Source organism: Mirounga leonina, unplaced genomic scaffold (assembly GCF_011800145.1).
Source record: "Mirounga leonina isolate KUSES-001 unplaced genomic scaffold, KU_Mleo_1.0 Mir_92, whole genome shotgun sequence".
NCBI lineage: Eukaryota > Metazoa > Chordata > Mammalia > Carnivora > Phocidae > Mirounga > Mirounga leonina.
The window spans coordinates 9,950,235-9,972,137 of NW_023270852.1; the positions used below are offsets into that span (position 1 = coordinate 9,950,235).

Genomic DNA, 21,903 nt, shown 5'->3' on the forward strand with positions numbered 1-21,903 from the left:
TCGGGCTCTCTGCTCCTTGGGAGCCTGCTTCTCCCTCTGCCTCTCTCTCTCTCTGTCTCTCATGAATAAATAAATAAAAATCTTAAAAAAAAAAAAAAAAAAAGATTACAGAAGAAAGTGATGGCCTCAGTTCAGTGATGAATGACATGCATTACATGCATTCTGTCAATATAAACCCACCAAGAGAAAGGCTGGGTTGTTGCTGTTGGCTCCTGAAGATCCTCTGTTCTCTCTCCTAAAGAGCAGTGGGCAAGACTGACACCATGGAGCAGAGGAACCAGAGTGGGAGGATAAGTGAGTTTGTGTTGCTGGGCTTCCCAGCTCCTCCACCAGTGCGGGCACTTTTATTTGCCCTTTCTCTGCTGGCCTATGTGTTGGTGCTAACTGAAAATACACTCATCATTATGGCAATTAGGAACCACCCCACCCTTCACAAACCCATGTACTTCTTTCTGGCTAATATGTCCTTCTTGGAGATCTGGTATGTTACTGTCACTATTCCCAAAGTTAGCTGGCTTTGTTGGGTCCAAACAGAGCCATGGACAGCTGATCTCCTTTGAGGGCTGCATGACACAGCTCTACTTTTTCCTGGGACTGGGCTGCACTGAGTGTGTCCTTCTTGCTGTTATGGCCTATGACCGCTATGTGGCCATCGGCCACCCTCCCCACTATGCTGTCATTGTCAGTGGCCGACTGTGTGTACAGCTGGCAGCTGGCTCCTGGGCTGGAGGTTTTAGCATCTCCATGGTCAAGGTTTTACTCATTTCTCGCCTCTCCTACTGTGGACCCAACATCATCAACCACTTTTTCTGTGATGTCTCCCCATTGCTCAATCTTTCATGCACTGACATGTCAACAGCAGAGCTTACAGACTTTGTTCTGGCCATTTTTATCCTGCTGGGGCCCCTCTCTGTCACTGGGGCCTCCTACATGGCCATCACTGGTGCTCTGGTGCGCATTCCTTCAGCTGCTGGGTGCCATAAAGCCTTTTCCACCTGTGCCTCTCACCTCACTGTTGTGATCATCTTCTACGCTGCCAGTATCTTCATCTATGCCCGGCCAAAGGCACTCTCAGCTTTTGACACCAACAAGCTGGTTTCTGTACTCTATGCTGTCATTGTACCATTGCTTAACCCTATCATTTACTGCTTGTGCAATCAAGAGGTCAAGAGAGCCCTATGCCGTACTCTGCACCTATTCTAGGGCCAGGATGCTAAGCAGGGGAAAGCTAGCCAAGATAGGTAGAAAATGCTCTTAAACTTGGGATCTATATCTTCTTTTAAGTCCAGAGAAGCTCTTATGGCCTAAATTAGGAACTAGGGTTCAAAAACACCAACAAGGAACTAATCCAGGAGAAAGAAGAGGGATGGATTGCAAGCTGGCAACTGGATTTCTGGACAACATTGTAAATACATGCTAGAAGTTCTCATGTCATCTGCTCTAGTGTAATTTACATAGAACAGGTTCATGTATCATGCAATCTGGTGGGGCAGAAAGGATTGACTGCGCAGAAGGCTGATTGCACTTCAATATTTAAATAAGCAAACAAATGCAGAACTAGTATCTCTCTAAATGGCCTTTCCTGGATTTGCTCTTTGTTTTAGTTCTGACGCTGAAAGTGTAGAAAAGGAAAGCAGAAGGAGGAAGCCATTCAAGGAAGCACAGACTTCATTATGGGATAGCATTAGAAGACTTCTGGTGAGATCTCTTCTAGCCACAAGCCACTGATTGTAGCCTATGAGGTAGCAGGGACCCAGGTGATTATTCTAGTATGAATTACAAGGCAAGCAGATAGGAAACTGAGAATTTTTGTGTAGGCAACATATCACCTCCTGGACTACAGAGATTTCTAGCTTCATTTCCTGATTTACTCACATGGAGCTAGTGACTGAGTACAGTTGTTTATTTAATCTTCTGTCTCCATAATTAAGGAATTATTATCCCATAAACTTATAGTTTATATATTAAATGGAATCCTATGTAGGTCTTAAAATAACATGATCTACACAGAGCTAATGACAGAAAAAATATTCCTAACATAATAAATGCAAATATTAGGTTATGTAACAGCATCAAAAGTATCAGGCTTACAAATGGATAAGGAAGATGTGATATAGATTTATACACACACACACACACACACACATACTGAAATATTACTCAGCTGTAAAAAAGGATGAGATGTACCATTTGCAACAATATGGATGGATCTAGAGGGCATTACACTAAGTGAAATAAGTCACTTCTTAAGGAAGAAAAATACCATGATTTCACTCATAAGTGGAATCTAAAAAACCAAATGAATAAACAAATAAAAGCAGAATTAGACTTATAAGTACAGAGAACAAATTGATGGTTGCCAAAGGGGAAGAAGGTATAGGATGGACAAAATGGGTGAAGAGGAGTGGGAGATACAGGCTTTCAGTTACGGAATGAATAAGTCACAGGAATAAAAAACACAGCATAAGGAATACAGTTGATGATATTATTATAGTAGTAATGTAGTGAGGCTGATGGTAGCTACACTTGTGGTGAATGTAGCATAACATATAGAGAAGTCGAATTATTGTGTCGTACATCTGAAACTAATTACCATTGTATGTCACCTGTACTCATGTTTTTAAAATTAATTTAAGGGGCACCTGGGTGGCTCAGTCAGTTAAGCATCTGCCTTCAACTCAGGTCATGATCTCAGGGTCCTGGGATAGAGCCCCACCTTGGGCTCCCTGCTCAGTGGGGAGTCTGCTTCTCCCTCTGCCCCTCCCCCTGTTTGTGCTCTCTCTCTCTCTCTCTCTAGTTTGCTCTCTCTCAAATAAATAAATAAAATCTTAAAAAATAAAAAAATAAAAAATAAATAAAATTAATTTTAAAAAGCTAATGACAGGGGCACCTGCATGACTCAGTCGGTTAAGCATCTGCCTTCGGCTCAGGTCATGATCCCAGGGTCCTGGGATCGAGCCCGCATCGGGCTCCCTGCTCAGCGGGAAGCCTGCTTCTCCCTCTCCCACTCCCCCTGCTTGTGCTCTCTCTCTGTCCAATAAATAAATAAAATCTTAAAAAAAAAAAAAAAAGCTTATGACAGCCCAGCATAAAACCAAGCATAGGCTTTCAAAAAAAAATTTTTTTTAAGTAGGCTCCACGCCCAGCATCTCCTGGCTTGAACTCATGACCCTGAGGTCATGACCTGAGCTTAGATCAATAGTTGGACACATAACCAACTGAGCCACCGAGGCACGCCAAAGCATAGGCTTTTCTGAGCAAAGAATATTGTGAGATAGCACAGATGTTATATCATTGAAGCGGACGCTGGTTCTACCTGCAAAAACATATCTAAAATCTGACCATCTCAAAAAAAGAAAAAATATCAGTCTTATTTATTAGTTTAAATTAGACTAGAAGGAAATTAACTGAAATGTTAGCTGTAACTATGCAACGTAGCCGTTACTCTTATAAACTGAAATCTGTGGCAAAGGTATTGTTGCCAACATATTTATTTAAATAAGCATTTCGTACCCAATAAGATACACAACTTTATTCATCTGGACAGAGAAATGGTGACAGGGTATCTCAGTATGATTTTTAGAAATTTAGCTCTCTACAGTTACCCAAGACCCAGAACCCTGAAGACAACAGCTGACATTAAGCTTCTCTCTCCAGATGTGGGAACCTTTTGTTGTTGCAGCCTGTCTTTCCATAGTTTTCTGCTGCTTAATAAAGTATGAAAGGCTACTAGCAAGGAAATCGAGCATTATTTGCTAGTTGCTACTTATTAAAATTCTAAAATAATATTCATATCTTTTTGTGCCAAAACAATTACATAACCTTATAAGTATTTTTATAATTTATGTTCTATATTTTATTGTTATTATAATTTATATTATAATGTATATTTATAATGACTAGATAAAAGTTCATCAAAAACACATCTCCCAACTATCTCCACAGAATAAATTTCTGAAATGGGGTTACCGTCTGGGATTGGAGTGTCATCCTCTGGGCATCATTGTTGTAGCTATTATATGAACCTCCTTATAGGTTAACTCCAATTAGTAGGAAGTAAAAACATGACATTGATTTCCTTCATTGTGCTCTTCTTTATTTTCCAGGCTTTTTATAGTGAGATGCATTATTTTTTTGAGTTTTAAAAAACACCTCTAATTCTGAATTCAAAATTTAAAACCAATTATTTCAGGTATAGGAAAAGTGTTTAGCACAGTTTCCTGCATATATTCATTTTTCTATAACAATGAATGAAAAGATGCTTGAGTCCATGTGAATTACAGCAAGATCAAAACTTCTCTTGACTCGGACTGCATTTTCATAGTTGTGTGGTGATCCTAATAGGTCATATTGAATTTGATGTCACAAAACCTAAGATTTTTCAAGTAAACTATTAATTGTCAGATGAAGTGTCACTCATCCTCCATTAATTAATTAATTCTGCCCTCAACCTACATAGAAGACTTTATTTTATCCCTGTTACATTTGATCTTGTTTGTTTCAGACCGTTTTTATAGCCTGCCATTCTTTAAAAATATTGCACAGGGTGATGGGTATTAAGGAGGGCACGTGTTGTGATATGCACTGGGTGTTATATGTAACTAATAAATCACTGAACACCACATCAAAAACTAATGATGTACTATACACTGGCTAACTAAACATAATAATAAAATATATATATATATTGCATAGATACTGTGACTCTTTTATAGTTCTCTTTTGCCAGAGCAGTGTCTGGGGATGTCTCCAGTCTCCTTCATCATTACAAGAGATAAGAGTACTGATCCAGACTGGGTGTTTCAGGTAGGACAGATACTCAGAGTGGCCAGGGTAACTCACATCTACAGAATAAGTGAGGATCAACATAGAGGGCTTCCATGCTCAAAAATATCTACTGGTTCCCATCAACTTTTATAAACTTCAAGTTTCTTAGTCTGCCTTTCAAGTTTCTTCACAATATGATCTGTTTTCCTTTTGGTCTTTTTTTCCCCCCTTTTGGTCTTTATTTTAATTTCTTGCCCAATAAAACCTTGCACAGATGAATTTTAGATTGTGATTTTTTTTTTTTACTTGAACTTTAAAATCAAATCCCTTTATAATTTGCTAACATTTCACACTGAACAAAGTCAGAAGATATCCAAAAACCTTTCTGGAAAAGAGCATTTTAGAAATAACAGTTCTTCTATAGCACTGAAAACCCTATTTTGCTTAAAAAGCCCTTATAAGTAAAGACTGCGAAATTATCAGAGGGTACTTAAGAGACAAAATATTTAAATGGAATGTGATACCTTAGAGTGGATCCTGTGACATAAAAAGGATAAGGAAAAACTGGTAAAATCTGAATAAGACCAGGAGTTTAGTTAACAATAATATACCAGTTTTGGTTTCTTACTTTTGAAAGTGTACAGGGCAATGTAATGTGACAATATTAGGGGAAACTGAGACTGGGGGAGAAGAGTATGAGAACTCTCTTTACTATCTTTAAAACTTTTCTGTAAAACGAATATTATCCTAAAAATTTTATTTAAAAGAGAAATAAATTATTGGCCTCTTTATACCAAATAATTTAATAGACCTTGATTGATTTCAGTGACTTCATAATACTAAAAGTAAGCTGTCCCTTTTTGCTTATGGCAATATGTACAGCAAATATTTGGCTTTTATGTGTTATGTTGAAAACCTCTTTTTCAAATTTTACTGGATTTTTAAGTCTCATGAAATTCATATATTGATGCTGTTTTCTTTTGCTGATTGATAAGAGAGAGTTGGAGTATATTTGACAAATAGTTCTTGCTTTACATTTAGCAGCCCTAACAAAACTGTACCCGTTCTTTCAGACAGCACCATTTGGTGCTGGCAAATGTGAGTGGACAGTTTCATGCCTGCAGAGAAGAGAAGGCTTATAGGTGTTTTCATTTTCTCTTAGAGTCATTCCTCAGGGGATAATTACCCTCCCTGATTTTCATGTTCCATAGTCTCATTTCATGAGGACCCAGTGGTCCCAGCCTTCCCAGAATTAGTGCCAACTCACCACATGCCTTTAGACAAAGAATATGGGAGGGTAGGGAAAGAGCTAGATCCATCCTTCTCCATAAAATTCTAATTAGTCACACATAGACCTTTAGGTTCCTTCTAGGATCTAAAGTTTCTCTAGGATTTCTCATTTTTTAAACCCCTGCTTCACTCCCTTACTCCACCTTTGGTTACTCACAGAGACACAAGTATATTTCCCAGGCCTTCATTACAACAAAACTTCTAGCACTTGATTCTTAATTTTATGGTTACAGACAACAATTAATAACAGAGTCTATGGGCTAACTCAGCTGTGAATAACTTGACAGACAGGAGTTGTCATTTCACACTGCTCTTAGCTCACAGCACATGCTTCGCAAACATTGATCAAATGACTGAATAGTTCCTGGAGTCTAAGTTTGGTGGGTGTGACCACTAGACACTGCAGGGGCCTCATTATTACATTGTCTCACTTCTCACTGTACTCTTTCCTGTGCTAGTCTGTCTACACTGAAAGCCCTCTCACCTCATTTCTTCTGATCGACTCATGGCTGTGGTTCACATTCCAACGCAGGTAATATCTTACATTTGTGTAGTTATCACAAAGCTGTTTTAGAATTGCTCTCATAGGGGTACCTGGGTGACTCAGTTTGTTAAGCGTTTGCCTTCAGCTCAGGTCATGATCCCAGGGTCCTGGGATCGAGCCTGCATCGGGCTCCCTGCTCAGCGGGAAGCTTGCTTCTCCCTCTCCCACTGCCTGCCACTCCCCCTGCTTGTGCTCTCTCTCTGTCCAATAAATAAATAAAATCTTTTTTAAAAATTGCTTTCATATACATATTACTTTTGAAATTAACATTAATGATATGATGTTAACAAGTGAATTATTGTTATCCCATTTTATGGGTGAATAAACTGGGAAATAAAAACAATTTTATAAGGTCAAAGGTCTTAAAAATGGTAGAACCTAGATTAGGAACTGGATCTTCTGACTGCTGAACCTAAATTATTTCCCATCACACTACTTCCACACTATCTTCCTGTATGAGTCTGGAATGACACCTCTTGAATCTTTTTCTAAATTCCTAAGTTACTCCCTCATTGGAGTTCCTAGAGCATGGCTATACCTCTCTTTTGGTACATGTCACATTCTATGCTCATTATAGTGTGTATTTATTATTTTACTTAGAATACTACAAGTTCCTGAAGGACAGAAACCATGACTTATATATTTTTATTCCAAATAACATATAGCACAGCACCCTACACATGATAAAAGCTCAATAAAAGCTGATTGTGATTTTGTGAATAAGCAAATGGATGTATTGGTTATCTTATTAACCTAGTTAGGTTTCTTATCCTGGTTTTGAGTAACTTAGTGTTGCATTAAATTACATATAGTAGTAAGAGAAAAGGGCCACATCCCACCCACAGATATAAATAAACTTGGTCCAGGTATAAACAGGAACTAGTAGGTAAATGGAGATTCAGCTTCCCTGTCAAAATCCTCTGGACATAGTCTTAGCAGCACATACAGAGTTTCCCTAGAGCCAGGAGAGACTGTCAGTGAGCCTCCTGGGAAGAAGACATGGGCAAGCTGTAGGTGAGTGTTAAATATATTCTCCTGCCTCAGCTCCAGACTTGTCTTAATGCTGCAATACCTATCATGCAGTCTAAGCAGAGACCAGATGTGGATCTCCAGGTGAAGTATAAAAATATGCAAGCCAGTCTGCTTTTCCATGTTTAGTTGCAAATGTCTGCAAAATTTTCCACTCTTGAAGAGAGGGCAGGTGGACCATGGTGAGTGGTTGAAAGTTTCAGGTGAGATTGGTTGATCCGATATCTTGATTCAAGAAAGTTCCAAGGAAGATGAAGAGGGACTTGGGGGAAGTGGCTACAAGCACCATGAATGGACAGGAGAAAGGGTATTGTGGAGAATTAATGGGAAAATGAAGATTCACTATTTCTTTACCCAAGGTTGGGGAAATGTGGGCAGCTGTGGGATCTTTTGGGTGTTGGACCAGGCCCAAAAGATATGTTTCTTATTCTAGAAGAAGTCTGTTGGTGTCCATGTTGTCTCTTGGAAATAAGCACATACAAGACTGGAAAAAAGGTTTTATAGTACAACGAAAGGATTTATTTCCTCAGATACCATAAAAGAGACCCCAGAGCTTAGTGCTTTCAGTTCTGAAAACAAAGAATATAGTTAAGATAGAATTCTTCATTTCTCTATGATACAAAATAAAACCAGCTGAGAGGTACATCCATGGCCAAAAAGTGGAGGAAAATATGAAGTAACAGGGGTATGCTTGAATATATGAAAGCAATATTCTAGAGAGAGGATAAGAAAGAGGCATGAGTGATTGTAACTCAGAGCTCTTCAAAGATGCTATAGTCCTTTCGGGAAATTTGGCTTCCCTTTTCCCCCAGAATGTAACAGAAAAAAGATGAGTAAAAGAGAGAGAGAATGAATGTCTGTGTGTTTATATGAACACATGTGAGTGACTAGCATGTGTGAGTCTAATGTGACATAATATAGTAATAGCTAACACTTATAGAGAAAAACCATGGACCAATTCCTATGTTAAGTGATTTCCGTGCATTATTACATTTATTTTCACAGCAAACAAGTAAGATAGGCATTATTAACATTATTCTATTTCACAGCAATGGATCTTTAAGTCCATAATTGTTGAATATTCTGTTCGGGATGACACACCTAATAGCCTTGTTCTGACTCTAAAGTCAATGCTCTTAACTAGTAGACAAAGGTAAATGTGTGGGAAATTGTGTGGCTGATGGTGAGAATGTGGAATGTTATACATGCCCTGAAGAAAAGTCTCTTCTTCTTCCCACTGAGACAAGAACATGGGAAAGCTCACTATTTTCTGCTCCCAGAACCAGTTGCTTTTCCCAAGGAAAATTATTAGGTGAAAGGCACTGAAAAACTAGGCCAGAAATGGCTTACTAATGAACTACTTCAGGTTGAAGGTGTTGGAGGAGGCTTGGAGGTAAGATACAATCCCTTTCCATCCAGCAAGCAGGGCTGAGCTCTGCTGATAGATGCTGCTGTGGAGAGGAGGTAGTGAGTCAGTAATATGTATTTCAGTGCCTCATTCTTCTGTCCCTTGTTATAAGCTATGGCCAGAAGATCTCTAGTCCAGTGAGTCCCTGATCAGCCTCCCACCTTCTGTGTGTCAAGTGAAGAGTATGACAGACAAAGTGTTTGGCAGGAGTGAGCAATGTTCTAAAGGCAGGACCTGACCTCAGTCTTTATGGATCTTTATGGATGAGTGTGATATTTAACAGAGAGACACATTCATTCATGTGTTTTCAAAAGATACCCTGTGGACCACAGGTTAAAATAGTTGGGCTACCTCACAAATATGCTTTCTTCCAGCATTATAAGAGCTACCTATCCTTACACTATATTCACATGCCTTCCTGCCTCCTTTCTCCTTACTCCTCTAGGAGACCTGAGACACTGGATGATATTTTCAGACCCAATCTACCAAGTGACCTGAGACCAGGGATCATATCCACTGTTTTCAGACCCTGTGGATATGTTTGCTGTGACAATACCCTGGATATGCAAGCTGAGGCTATGCTTAAGATCTGCAGCCTGATAGATAGATGCCTTCTGCCAGCAAAGTACCCTGAATTCACATTCCTCTGCCACTGATCTATTTCCTATGGATCCCAAAGCTCCAAGGGATTCATTAATTCACTTGTTAATCCATATTCATTTAATATTCATGTATTTTCTAATCACTATCCTAGGCATTGGGTTCACAGTCATGAAGGCAAAGTTTTTTTCCCCCAGTTTTATTGAGATATAAGGGCAAGTTTAAGGTGTACAGTGTGAGGATTTGATACATGCATATGTTGTGAAGTTATTATCACAATAAGGTTAAGTGGTATCTCCATCATATCACATAATTATCACTTTTTGTGTATGGTGAGAAGATATACTTAAGATATACTCTCAGTAACTTTCAAGTACGTAATACAGTATTGTTAACTACAGTCACCTTGCTGCACATCAGATCCCCAGAGCTTACTCATTTTGTAACTGGAAATTTATACCCTTTTACCAACATCTCCCTGAGTTTTAGAAAACTGCAGTGTAATGGAGAGAAATCTCAACATGTGAAGGGGTTGTGCACTGGGAGCAAATGTTTTTGAAGCTCTTGACTGAGTTTTGGTGAGATGTCTTCTAAGTGGAATCTTGAATCTTGAATCAGCCAATAAAGATTGGGGGATGGGCACAATAAGAAGAGGGAAGAGTGTAAGCAAAGCGTGAGGGTGATTAGTGTGTTTGGGGGGCAAAAACTAGTTGAGCATGTCTGGATCATGGAAACCATTTAGAGGGTCATGAGTGATGAGGCAGAAGAAATACATGGCTGGATCAATATATGAAGTGCCTCCTATGTGTGATATCGAAAACATTTCCATTTTTATCTGAAAGCAACTGGAGAGTCACTAAGGAACTTTCCAAGAATTACTATCTCTTATTTCCACAAATAAAGTCTGAAGAAACTGTGCTGATCAAAGGACTACAGCCAATGGATCACCCAAATATTAAACTTTGAAACTTTTTCTGACATGAGGTTATCCCTCACATTTCCTTTAGGGAGGAAAGAAATCTTCAGGCAATAAGTTCCTAATTAAACAGAGATCTGGAACCAACAAGGGAGAGACTATCTATGTTTATTGACAAAGGACCTGGGAATGACATGGGTAGTGACATTCAAATATTTAATCAGGGGAGTGAGAATTAAGGGTGGGAGTGCATTTTTTTTTAATTTAAATTTTAGGTAGTTAACATACAGTTCAATATTGGTTTCTGGGAGTGCATTTTGATTCTGGGAGACTTTCATAAAAAACAAACACAAAAAGAACAACAAAAAACTTTGATGGAAATATGTGCTTTCACATTTAAAGATTACTTTGTGTTGATGAAGTTATTTTATGAGTCATTTGCAGGAAAGTCTGATTTACTAACTTCTTTTGGTCTCTTGTCTGGTAGCATAATCATCTTCATTATTTGTAGTGCTGTTATATAAGACTTCAATACCTCTCAGTGCTTTTAGTCATGCTGGGGAAAAATATCACTCTGGTCAGTGAATTCATCCTGGTGGGCTTCCCCACTGCCCCATGGCTACAAGTCCTGCTCTTCTTCCTTTTCCTTGTGGTCTACCTGCTGGTGGTAGTAGAGAATCTTATCATCATGCTCACTGTTTGGATCACTGGCTCCCTCCATAAACCCATGTACTATTTCCTGAGTAGCTTGTCCTTTCTGGAGGTCTGGTATGTCTCCGTCACTGTCCCCAAGATGCTGGATGGATTCCTTCTACAGAGATGGCGCATCTCCTTCACCGGTTGCATGACTCAACTCTACTTCTTTATCGCACTCGCCTGCACTGAGTGTGTGCTTCTGGCAGCCATGGCCTATGACCGCTATGTGGCCATCTGCCACCCTCTCCAATACCCAGTCATTATGACCACAGGTTATTGCGTACAGCTGGTGGCTTTCTCCTATGTGAGTGGTTTCATGGTCTCTGTCATCAAGGTTTATTTCATTTCACATGTTGCCTTTTGTGGTTCTAATGTCATGAACCACTTTTTCTGTGACATTTCACCAATCCTCAAGCTGGCTTGCAAAGACATGTCCACAGCTGAGCTAGTGGACTTTGCTTTGGCTATTGTCATTCTTGTCTTCCCACTCATCACCACTGTCCTTTCTTATGTCTACATAGTCTCCACCATTCTGAGGATACCCTCCACCCAGGGAAGGAAGAAAGCCTTCTCCACCTGTGCATCACACCTCACTGTAGTCGTAATTTATTATACAGCCATGATTTTTATGTATGTTCGGCCCAGAGCTATTGCATCATTTAATTCCAACAAACTAATCTCAGCTGTGTATGCAGTCCTCACACCCATGCTAAATCCGTTCATCTACTGCCTTAGGAACCAGGAAGTAAAAAATGCTATCAAAAAGACCATGAGGGTTGGACAGTGCCTCCTGCTCAGCTAAGCCCTGCTGTCTTGAGGAGGAGACAGTGTCTTGGCAAGGATGTCATTCCTGTGACACTTCATGGTTCTGCTTATTAGTGTTATTCTATAAATCTACATTCTTAAAGAAATCACATGGGAAAAGAGGAAAAAATTAAAACTAGAAACAGGACACATTATGTATTTCTTTAATTTTGAATTATTTTTAATACACACTGTATATATTTAAAAATTACTTTGACATGCAGAGTAATAATAATAAATATTTGACATATATAAGTTGGTGTTATTGGCATTTTACATATAATAAACGCTTTTATTCTCATAACACCTCTATGAGTTAGTTATGATTATTTGCCTGATCTTATGGATCAGGAAACTGAAACATACATGGAGAGGTTAAATAAGTTGATCAACATTGCATCGTTAATAAATATCAAAGCCATTATTTGAACTTGTGGAGTCTAGTTCCACAATCCACTGTATTAGATTCTCTCTATATATAAGAGTCTGTGATAGTAGCTCTAGGGGCACATTATTTAACAAACATTGATGCCTGGAAGGAAGAAGCAATCCAGCCAGTAAGATATGTGTAGATGTTATGATAATTGATAATGGTATGGTAGTGGTGGTGGTCGTAGGGATGGTGGTGATAATGATGTTTATAATTGCATTGGGTTAATGATGACCAACTACCACTGATATTAATAATATTGTTGAGGGTGCCTGGGTGGCTCAGTTGGTTAAGCGACTGCCTTCGGCTCAGGTCATGATCCTGGAGTCCTGGGATCGAGTCCCGCATCAGGCTCCCTGCTCGGCAGGGAGTCTGCTTTGCCCTCTGACCCTATCCTCTCTCATGTGTTCTCTCTCATTCTCTCTCTCTCAAATAAATAAATAAAATCTTTAAAAAAAAATAATATTGTTGATCATTTCACAATTTTTTCCAATTGTTGCCTCCTTCCAGGACTATAATAGCTCATTTCTCATTCTACGGATGGGATCAATAGTTTCATGAGAGATGAGATAATTTGTATTACTGCAACTTTTGCAGTTGTTATATGTCTTTTGAGAAATTGTCTTTTGGGCTCTTGAATTCTTATGGCCTTCCCATGCTGTAATATGACTATTATCAGCAAACAAATGGAATACCATTACATCAATATATGTTTGAGCTGAAAGCCTCAATATATCAATATAAAATATGTCCTACACATAAATAAAGTGAAAAATGAATACAAAATTTTCTAAGACAAATGAGATTGTTAGATACCATTGAGGGATCTGCTGATTAGAAAAAGAAATGTACCAGGGAGAATTCTACAGAATTGAAAGTGAAATTGAGAAAAAACAGAAACTAAAATATGAAAAAAAAATCAGAAAGAGCTACCTTTCCTCTCTATATCCTATTCACTTTAAGTAGGCATCTAAAATTGGTCTCCTGAATGTTGAATGTTATTCAACATGTGTGGACTAATCTTTCTCATATGTATATTGCTCTTACAATGTTACTTTACCACTTAAGAATTCTCAATTTGAATTAAATAGGACCTACTCATTCTACTTATTATTATTACTTTAGAATCACTCTAGCATTCATGAACCTCAATAATATCTAGTCTTTTCCCACCTACACCAACTCCACCTTGTTTTTTACTAATCCTCAAAATGAAACATCCATTTTGATGATATTAGTCACCTTAATGTACTCAATGCTTACAATATACTAAATTATCTTGCTTAACCTCGTTCCTTCATTTATTCACTCATTCATTCAGTATTTTTTGTGCTCCTATTCTTTGGACTGTGATAGCCCATGAGAATATACTAGTCAACAACAACAACAACAAAAATAAACACAGAATCTTCCTTCAAACAGCTCGGAGGTGAGTAGGGAAGATAAAGGCACAATTACCTTCAGTGTTAGAACTGTGATGATGCAAGTAAGGGAAAATGTTCCAGCAGAGGTAGCATTTAGGCTAACACTTGAAGGAATTAAATGAAAAATAGTGGGCAGGAGTGAAGGTCGGGTGTTGCAGAGATAGGAAAGGCTGAGTGGCAAGAGAAATAAATAGCAGCATACTCAAAGACCTGAAAGATGATTAGCACAAAGTGACATGAGGAAGAAAGGGGTCACATGAGGAAATAGATTCATGCTTACCTATCCAGATTTTACCAATTTGTGGATTTTCTTACTATATAGGTTTATAAACATATAATAAGTTCTATAGAGTCGTTTTCAGTTCCTGCAAGTACTAGATCTTTAGCTTGTAACACTTCTACTAGATGAATGGTAGTCACTGAGAGAGTGAAGCGGGAACAAGGCCTCAACTACAACAACTTTTCATTCTGATTGGCAGATGACAGTTTGTGTTTGACTCCTCACTAGATTGTGAGTTCCTCTAGGGCAGAAACTAACCTTATTCATCCTTGAGTCCACAATACCAGCCACAGTCCCTGACACAGTAGTAGGCAACTGTGGTGTTAGTTCTCTATCCCCTTGCCCCATTATCTATTCTTTGCTCTCCTTTAACCCTTTGTGTACCCCAACTCTGAGGGGGTGGGAGGAGTTGATTCTCTTGACTGTACACTCTGGCTCTGTTGGCCTCTGGCTTCCAATTTCATTGAGCCGGTAGGAGGCATCAGTAGGAAATTGAATGATACCAGGCAAGAGATGGCAAGGGATTCATTTCTGCTTTCCTGGGTGGGTGACTGGCCATAACTACAGCTCCTACAACAAGGGTGTCGCTTCTGAGGCTGCAGCCATCACTGGGTTTCTACACTGCTAATCCTTATGGGGCTCAACATCCTTTGTCAGTTGTCATTATCTTGCCCAACCTCAGTGAATTAGTCATGACATTTAATTCTACTCAAAAATTTCAGCAAACATTACTTTCTGTTTCTTACTGGAATCCTGACTGATATGGCACTTGATAAATGTTAGTCAAATTGAAATAAATCTCAGTGGGAATGCTTGGAATAAAATAACACTCTAAAAATCCCATATGTTTAGATTTTGAAATCAATAACATAACACAGGCAAACCTCATTTTCTACTTAAGTATGATATATGACAGGACTTGAATTAAAATGTAAAACCATTTGTTCCACACTTAATTTTTCAAGTATTTCTCCATAAATACCTTCTACTTTTCTTCCATTCACATGATGCCACTGCCAAACTGAATTGATTCTGAGAGTTCTGAGTAACACATTCAGCAAATTTAAACTCAGGTATTGAATATATCATGCCCAGGTTTTCTGCCATTTATTGTAAGAGTGTGTATGCCATTAAGAAACACTTAATTCCTCTTAGAATTAGCATAAGTTAGTTTACTGCACAGAACGAATCCCTTACTCTTTCCTTCTTAGGTTGTACTTCTTTCCTTATCAGAGTAAGTCAGACCATACTTTAGGATCTATAAAAGAATTTCCTCAATATATTTTTCTAGGTGCTTCTAATTCATTCACTCAGGTTTACTAATAAATAACATAATCAGGCTTTTAAAACAGCCTCACTGACAATTAGGTACCTGGGAAAATAATTGGGAGGCAAATATTTTGCTTCAGCCTCTGACATTACCAACTGTTATCGTTGAGTATTCCTTAGGTTATTAGAACTTTGATTTCTTTGAGCTTCAGTTTCCTCATTTGTGAAATGTGGGTCATAATACCTACCTTCAAAAGTTGGCATGAAAATTAAATAAAAATGAATATATTTGTTGAAGAATAAAAATCATATGATCATCTCAATAGATGCAGAAAAAGCATTTGAAAAAATTCCACATCCATTCATGATCAAAACTCTCAACAAAAGTAGGTTTAGACGGAACATAATTCAACATATTAAAAGCCATATATGAAAAACCCACAACTAACATCATACTCAATGGTGAAAAACTGAGAGCTTTTCATCTAAAATCAGAAACAAGACAAGGATATCCACTCTCACCACTTTTATTCAACATAATACTGGAAGTCATAGCCACAGCAATCAGACAAGAATGAAGAGAGAGTCATCTATATTGGTAAATAAGAAGTTAATCTGTCACTATTTGCAGATAATATATTATACATAGAAAATCCTAAAGACTCCACCAAAAAACTACTATAAGTAATAAATGAATTCAATAAAATTGCAGGACACAAAATTAATACCCAGAAATTAGTAGCATTTCTGTACATGAATAATAAATTAGCAGAAAGAGACATTAAGAAAACAATTCTATTTACAATTGCACCAGAAAGAATAAAATACCTAGCAATAAACTTAACCAAGGAGGTGGAAAACTTATATCCCTAAAACTATAAAACACTGATGAAAGAAATTGAAGATAACACAAACAAAAGGAAAGATATTCCATGCTCATGAATTGGAAGAATTAATATTGTTAAAATGTCCATACTATCAAAAGCAATCTTACAGATTCAGTGCAATCCCTAGCAAAATACTAACAGCATTTTTCACAAAACTATTAGAGCAAATAATCCTAAAATTTTTATGGAACCACAAAAGACTTCAAATAGCCAAAGCAATCTTGAGAAAGAAAAACAAAGCTGGAGTTATCACTATTCCAGATTTCAAGATAGACTACAAAGTGTAGTAATAAAAATGTGGTACTGGCACAAAAATGGATCAATAGAACAGAATAAAGAGCCCAGAAATAAACCCACATTTACATGTTAATCTATGACAAAGGAGGCAAGAATATATAATTGGAAAAAGACAGTCTCTTGGAAAAACTGGACAGCTACATGTAAAAGAATGAAACTGAACCCTTTCTTACAACATACACAAAAATAAGCTCAAATTGGATTACAGACCTAAATGTGAGGATTGAAACCATACACTCATAGAAAACATAGGTGGTAATTTCTTTGACATTGGCCACAGAAACATTTTTCTGTATATGTCTCCTCAGGCAAGGGAAACAGAAGCAAAACTAAACTCTTGGGACTACACCAAAATAAAAAGCTTTTGCACAATGAAGGAAACAGTCAACAAAACAAAAAGGCAACCGACTGAACGGAATAAGATATTTGTAAATAATATATCCAGTAAGAGGTTAATAGCCAAACTACACAAAGAACTTATACAACTCAACACTAAAACAAAACCTCAAATATTTGATTAAAAAATGGGCAGAAGACTTGGGGCATAGTTGGTTGAGTGAATGGTTCTTGGTTTCAGCTCAGGCCGAGATCTCAGGGTTGGGGGATGAGTCCCATGTGGGGCTCCATGCTTAGCATGGAGTTTGCTTGGGATTCTTTCTCCCTCTCCCTCTGTCCCTCCCCACCATGCTCTCTTGCTCTCTCTTGCTCTCTCTCTCAAATAAATCTTAAGGGGAAAAAAATGGGCAGAAGACCTGAATAGACATTATTCCAATGAAGACATACAGATGGCCAACAGACACATAAGAAGATGCTCAACATCACTAATCATCAGAGAAATGCAAATCAAAACCACAATGAGATATCACCTTACACTTATCTAAAGGGCTAAAATGAAAAAGACAAGAAATAATAAGTGTTGGTAAGGATGTGGAGAAAAAGGAACCCTTATACACTGTTGGCGGCAGTGTAAACTGGTATAGCCACTGTGGAAAACAGTATGGAGGTTCCTCAAAAATTTTAAAAAAGAAATACCATATGATCCAATAATTCCACTACTGGGTATTTACCCAAAGGAAACAAAAACAGTATTTCAAAAAGATATGTGCACCCCTATGTATATTGAAGTATTATTCACAATAACCATGATATGAAAGCAACTGAAGTGTCCATCAATAGAAGAATAGATAAAGAAGTTGTGATATATATATATACATTACATATATATATATATATATATATATATATATACACACAATGGAATAATACCAGCCATAAAAAAGGATGGGATCATGCATTTGCAACATGGCTGGGTATTATGCTAAGTGAAATAAGTCAGTCAGAGAAAGACAAATACCATATGATTTCATTCATATGTGAAATCTAAATAACAAAACAAATAAACAAGCAAACAAAAAACAGAATCAGACCTGTAAATACAAGAACCAACTGATTGTTGCCAGGGGGAGGGGAGTAGGCGCAAAATGGGTTAGGGGGTATGGTAGATACAGGCTTCCAGTTATGGAATGAATGTCATGGAAATAAAAGTCACCACATTGGGAACACAGTCAATGATGATAATGTAATAGCATTGTATGGTGACAGATGTTAGATATACTTGTGGTGACCATAGCATAACCTATGAACTTGCTGAATCACTATGTTGCACACCTGAAACTAATGTAACATTGTGTGTCAACTATACTAAAAAAAAATTGTAATGGATATATGTGAAAACATCTGGCACAGTGTTTGACACATATTATTCTAAATTATTCATCAAAATACAAGATAAACAGGATTGCTCATAATATCTTTAAAACTTGGGCTGGAGTCCCAAGTCTTCCATGAAGCTTCCTTCATTTTTTCCAACTTCCAGCTTTTGGTTATTTATCCCCACACTATTAGAAAGAAATGATCTCTAGCTGCACTTAACTCCTATTTAGTGTGACAATATCTTGGTTATAACATTCTTCCAGACTCTGTCTTATACTGATAATGATTCAAATATACATATTATTTCTCATACTAGATTATAAGTTTCTTATATCATAGACATTTCGGTATGACTCGCAATTACTAAAAATTATTTCTATTTATTATCTATTCAATAGTCAATAGATATTTGATGAGTAAATCCCTGTGTGAATGTATGTCTACTCTCTGTCGAAAGCCACAGTGCCCATACCTTCCAAATCTTCTGGCGTAGTTCTAATTTTTAAATACCCTATTCTTTCAAACTCTTCCAGTTTTTAGACTGAGGTAAATATCATGTATTAGTTCTTCATATCCATTTCAATACTTTCTAACATGCTGAGGCTGGAAAACCTAAAACTACAGTTCTCAGGTTTTCATTCATGTTTAGGATCCTCTCTAGTGTGCTTATATAGGACCCTGGTTCACACATAAATCATATGCAGAGGGAGGGAGAGTGTGGGACATTGATTTGGCTGATGTAAATTATGGCCAAAGTTCTGGAGCCAGTAGATTCTGATCCATCAGCCCTGAAGAGGAAGCCACAACAACAGCAGCAACTTTATTGTGACTGAGATGAGGGAATTTCTGGAGGCTGAATGTTGTTCCTGGGGTTCAACCTAAAGCCCCCTATGCCAGCTCTCTCAATGATTTTAAAGAACCAAATTCTCTTTCTACCTAAACTAGCTAAGGTGATTTCCGTTACATATAACAGAACACTGATGATACAATCACCATGGGAAAATTGTTAATTATTGATTAGTTAGTCTCAGCTTTCTGTAAAGAGTTGCTCTTGCTCTTATGTATTCACAGATGTCCTTAAGTCCCAACTGATGGTAGTCTGAATTTTTAAATAGAGATGACCTTAGTCATTTGATTGATGGGGTGTTTTGGGGTAAAGGAATTAAAGTTTAGAATAATTCAACGGTTTCTGGCATGAGAGCTTGAATGGATAGTTTAATTACTTTCTAAGGTATCTGGAATTATCCTAGAATTCCAGTGTTTCAGCTATTGATAATCAAATTAACCAAATCAATAAACTTTATGAATATTGACCGAAGCAGAGTTCCTTATAAGCATAAATGGAAAAATACCATGTAAGCCCCCACATTAAATGAATGATGAAAATAATCACATAAATATAATAATAACTATTTTCCTGTTGAATTTCATAATTATTTCACCTAAATTTATTTTTAGTAAAGGATATTAATTGAATGGATAAATTGATATGTTATTATATAAATTGACATATAACTATGTGTTTGTATAAAAATAAATCCACACATAAAAAATGATCTCTGTTCTTGCTCATGAATTTTAGTCCAAAAAATATGTTCACATGAATGCTATATAGATGGCACCAAAATTCTACTTATGTTTGATAGTCTTACCTCTAATCAAAAGTATTTAACAGGGAACTAAGAAAAATTTCAAATATTGGACAGTAGCCTTCAGCTGCTGCTACCACACCTGCTGTTTTCAAAGAGAGTTATATGCAAAAGGGATATTGCAGGCAAAGACACATTCTGTTGCATGTTAGATTACGTGTCCTCAGTCTCTTAATTGGTGAGCAGGCCTGGACCAGATCTGAGACACAAGGTCATTTCTTGTTCTACTGATCTAACTCCTAGACTTTAAAAGTCTGAGCAGTCTCTTGTACTTTCCCCTAGACCCATAGTCTAATCATAGCCCTCAAGGTCTTAACACTTTGATGGTTAAAGGAGACATGAAAAGATTAAATGGGCAAAGAGAAGGTTTCAATCTTAAGGTTTAGAGCAGAGATGCCATCAGCTGCCTGTTTCATGTGCCCTTTGCCTTGCCTCCTGGCCCTCCTTTGCTTGGAATCCCAGGTTATTTTCTTCTTGGGTCTCTGGAAATGGATATTCCTCCTTCTAAAACCGCTTCCTTGGGTTACTCTCAATAACTATTCACATGAAACACAGAAGAGAAGAGTAATGTAAAACATTCCCAAAGGAAGAGCCAAGATAAGAGAAGTTTCCTTAAAAGATAAGAGACAAAACTTGCTACTTCTAAATTTGCTTTACCCATCAAAGCTTGATCCCTAGCTCTATGTACAGTTGTTTGTCTTTGATGCTTGGGAGCACTCTTGAGTGAAGGGAATAGAGAGAAAGTTGTGCTTCTCCCTAGAGTTTAGCTTGTATTATTAACACTATTCAATCATCTTTTCTGTATTTTCAGCCTCTCACCAGCACTTCTCTCAGTAATATTAATGCCTTAAAGTCCTAGATCACGAGTAATAGTTACTTCCCAGACAACCAGAGAGAGGAAGGAAAATCAAGGCTTGGGATCAGGATTAGGATCAATCCCAGGCTGATTTGCTATGAAGCTGTTGCTGTTCTCTGTTTCTCCATTGATAATCATCTAGCATCTTCTCTGTTTGTTGACCTTCAGAGATCACTAGGGAAATTTCTCTAATTTCTTTGTCACTGTTGCTCTTGAAAATCCTATAGCACTTGTGAACCAGATCCCCAAGGATGTGTCTTTTAAAGAATGGTTGTCTCTACTGAGCAGTGGGCTTGTTGCATCCTTGACCTATTCCTATCCAGGTTCTGCCTGAATGAGGTCTGGGGGAAGAGTCAACATGCAAAGCCAGCCCAAGTTCAGTGGCAGAGAAACAGGATGAGAGCAAGAGAGAGGAATGGGAAAAGATACACATCGAACAGCTACAGAAAAAAAAACACACAAAACAGAAAAATTTCTTCTCATTTGGGCTATCATCCAACAGGAGCATTCAACAGGCCCAGAAATAACCTTTGCATTTTGGCTATGCTGCATTTTCTTTGAATCAATAGCAGAGTAATTTTTCATTTCCTTATAATCCATCTGGACCCCAGAGTCTTTCCCAGGCAAAGAAAATCACAAAGTCATGGAACTCTTGAGTTTCACAGAGAAACAATTTTCCAGGATTTAGATCAGGCTATTCCAAAGGCTCTTTTTTATTTCCTTTTCCATTTTCCTTTCTATAACTTATCTGTAAATCTTTTCAGGTGGAGAGGCAAAACAGGCCATATTCCCTGTGAGTAGCTCTCCACAGATCTGGTCACTGGGCAACTGAACCACGGTCTCCACACCAGACTCAACCAAGACAACCTACTTCCCAGATCCCTAAAGAGAAGTAAACAGCATGCACTATGGCGAGACACCTATCCTTGATTGAATATCACAAATTATTTGCTTATTGAGGGCCAACCATGCATCAGGAACTATGTTGGACACTAGAGCTAAAAAGATGAACAAGATGAAAACAGGATAAAACTGGTATTTTCA

The 21,903-nt window shown here is 37.7% G+C and overlaps 2 protein-coding genes across 2 annotated transcripts; both read left to right on the plus strand.

The window, feature by feature from the left end:
- The first annotated feature begins 200 nt into the window (after positions 1–200).
- On the plus strand, positions 201–1,203 carry LOC118004085 (olfactory receptor 226). The gene is given in 2 exon segments (XM_034995243.1): positions 201–505; positions 507–1,203. Coding segments are annotated over 2 exon segments (939 nt in total). The 5' UTR covers positions 201–263.
- A 9,904-nt stretch (positions 1,204–11,107) lies between these two features.
- LOC118004119 (olfactory receptor 6-like) lies at positions 11,108–12,198 on the plus strand. Its single transcript, XM_034995285.1, has one exon. The coding sequence runs from the start codon at positions 11,108–11,110 to the stop codon at positions 12,050–12,052; it is 945 nt and encodes a 314-aa protein (XP_034851176.1). The 3' UTR covers positions 12,053–12,198.
- Positions 12,199–21,903: the final 9,705 nt, after the last annotated feature.

Coding starts and splice junctions, on each gene's coding strand:
- LOC118004119 (XM_034995285.1), top strand. CDS start 11,108: ATGCTGGGGAAAAATATCACTCTGGTCAGTGAATTCATCCTGGTGGGC.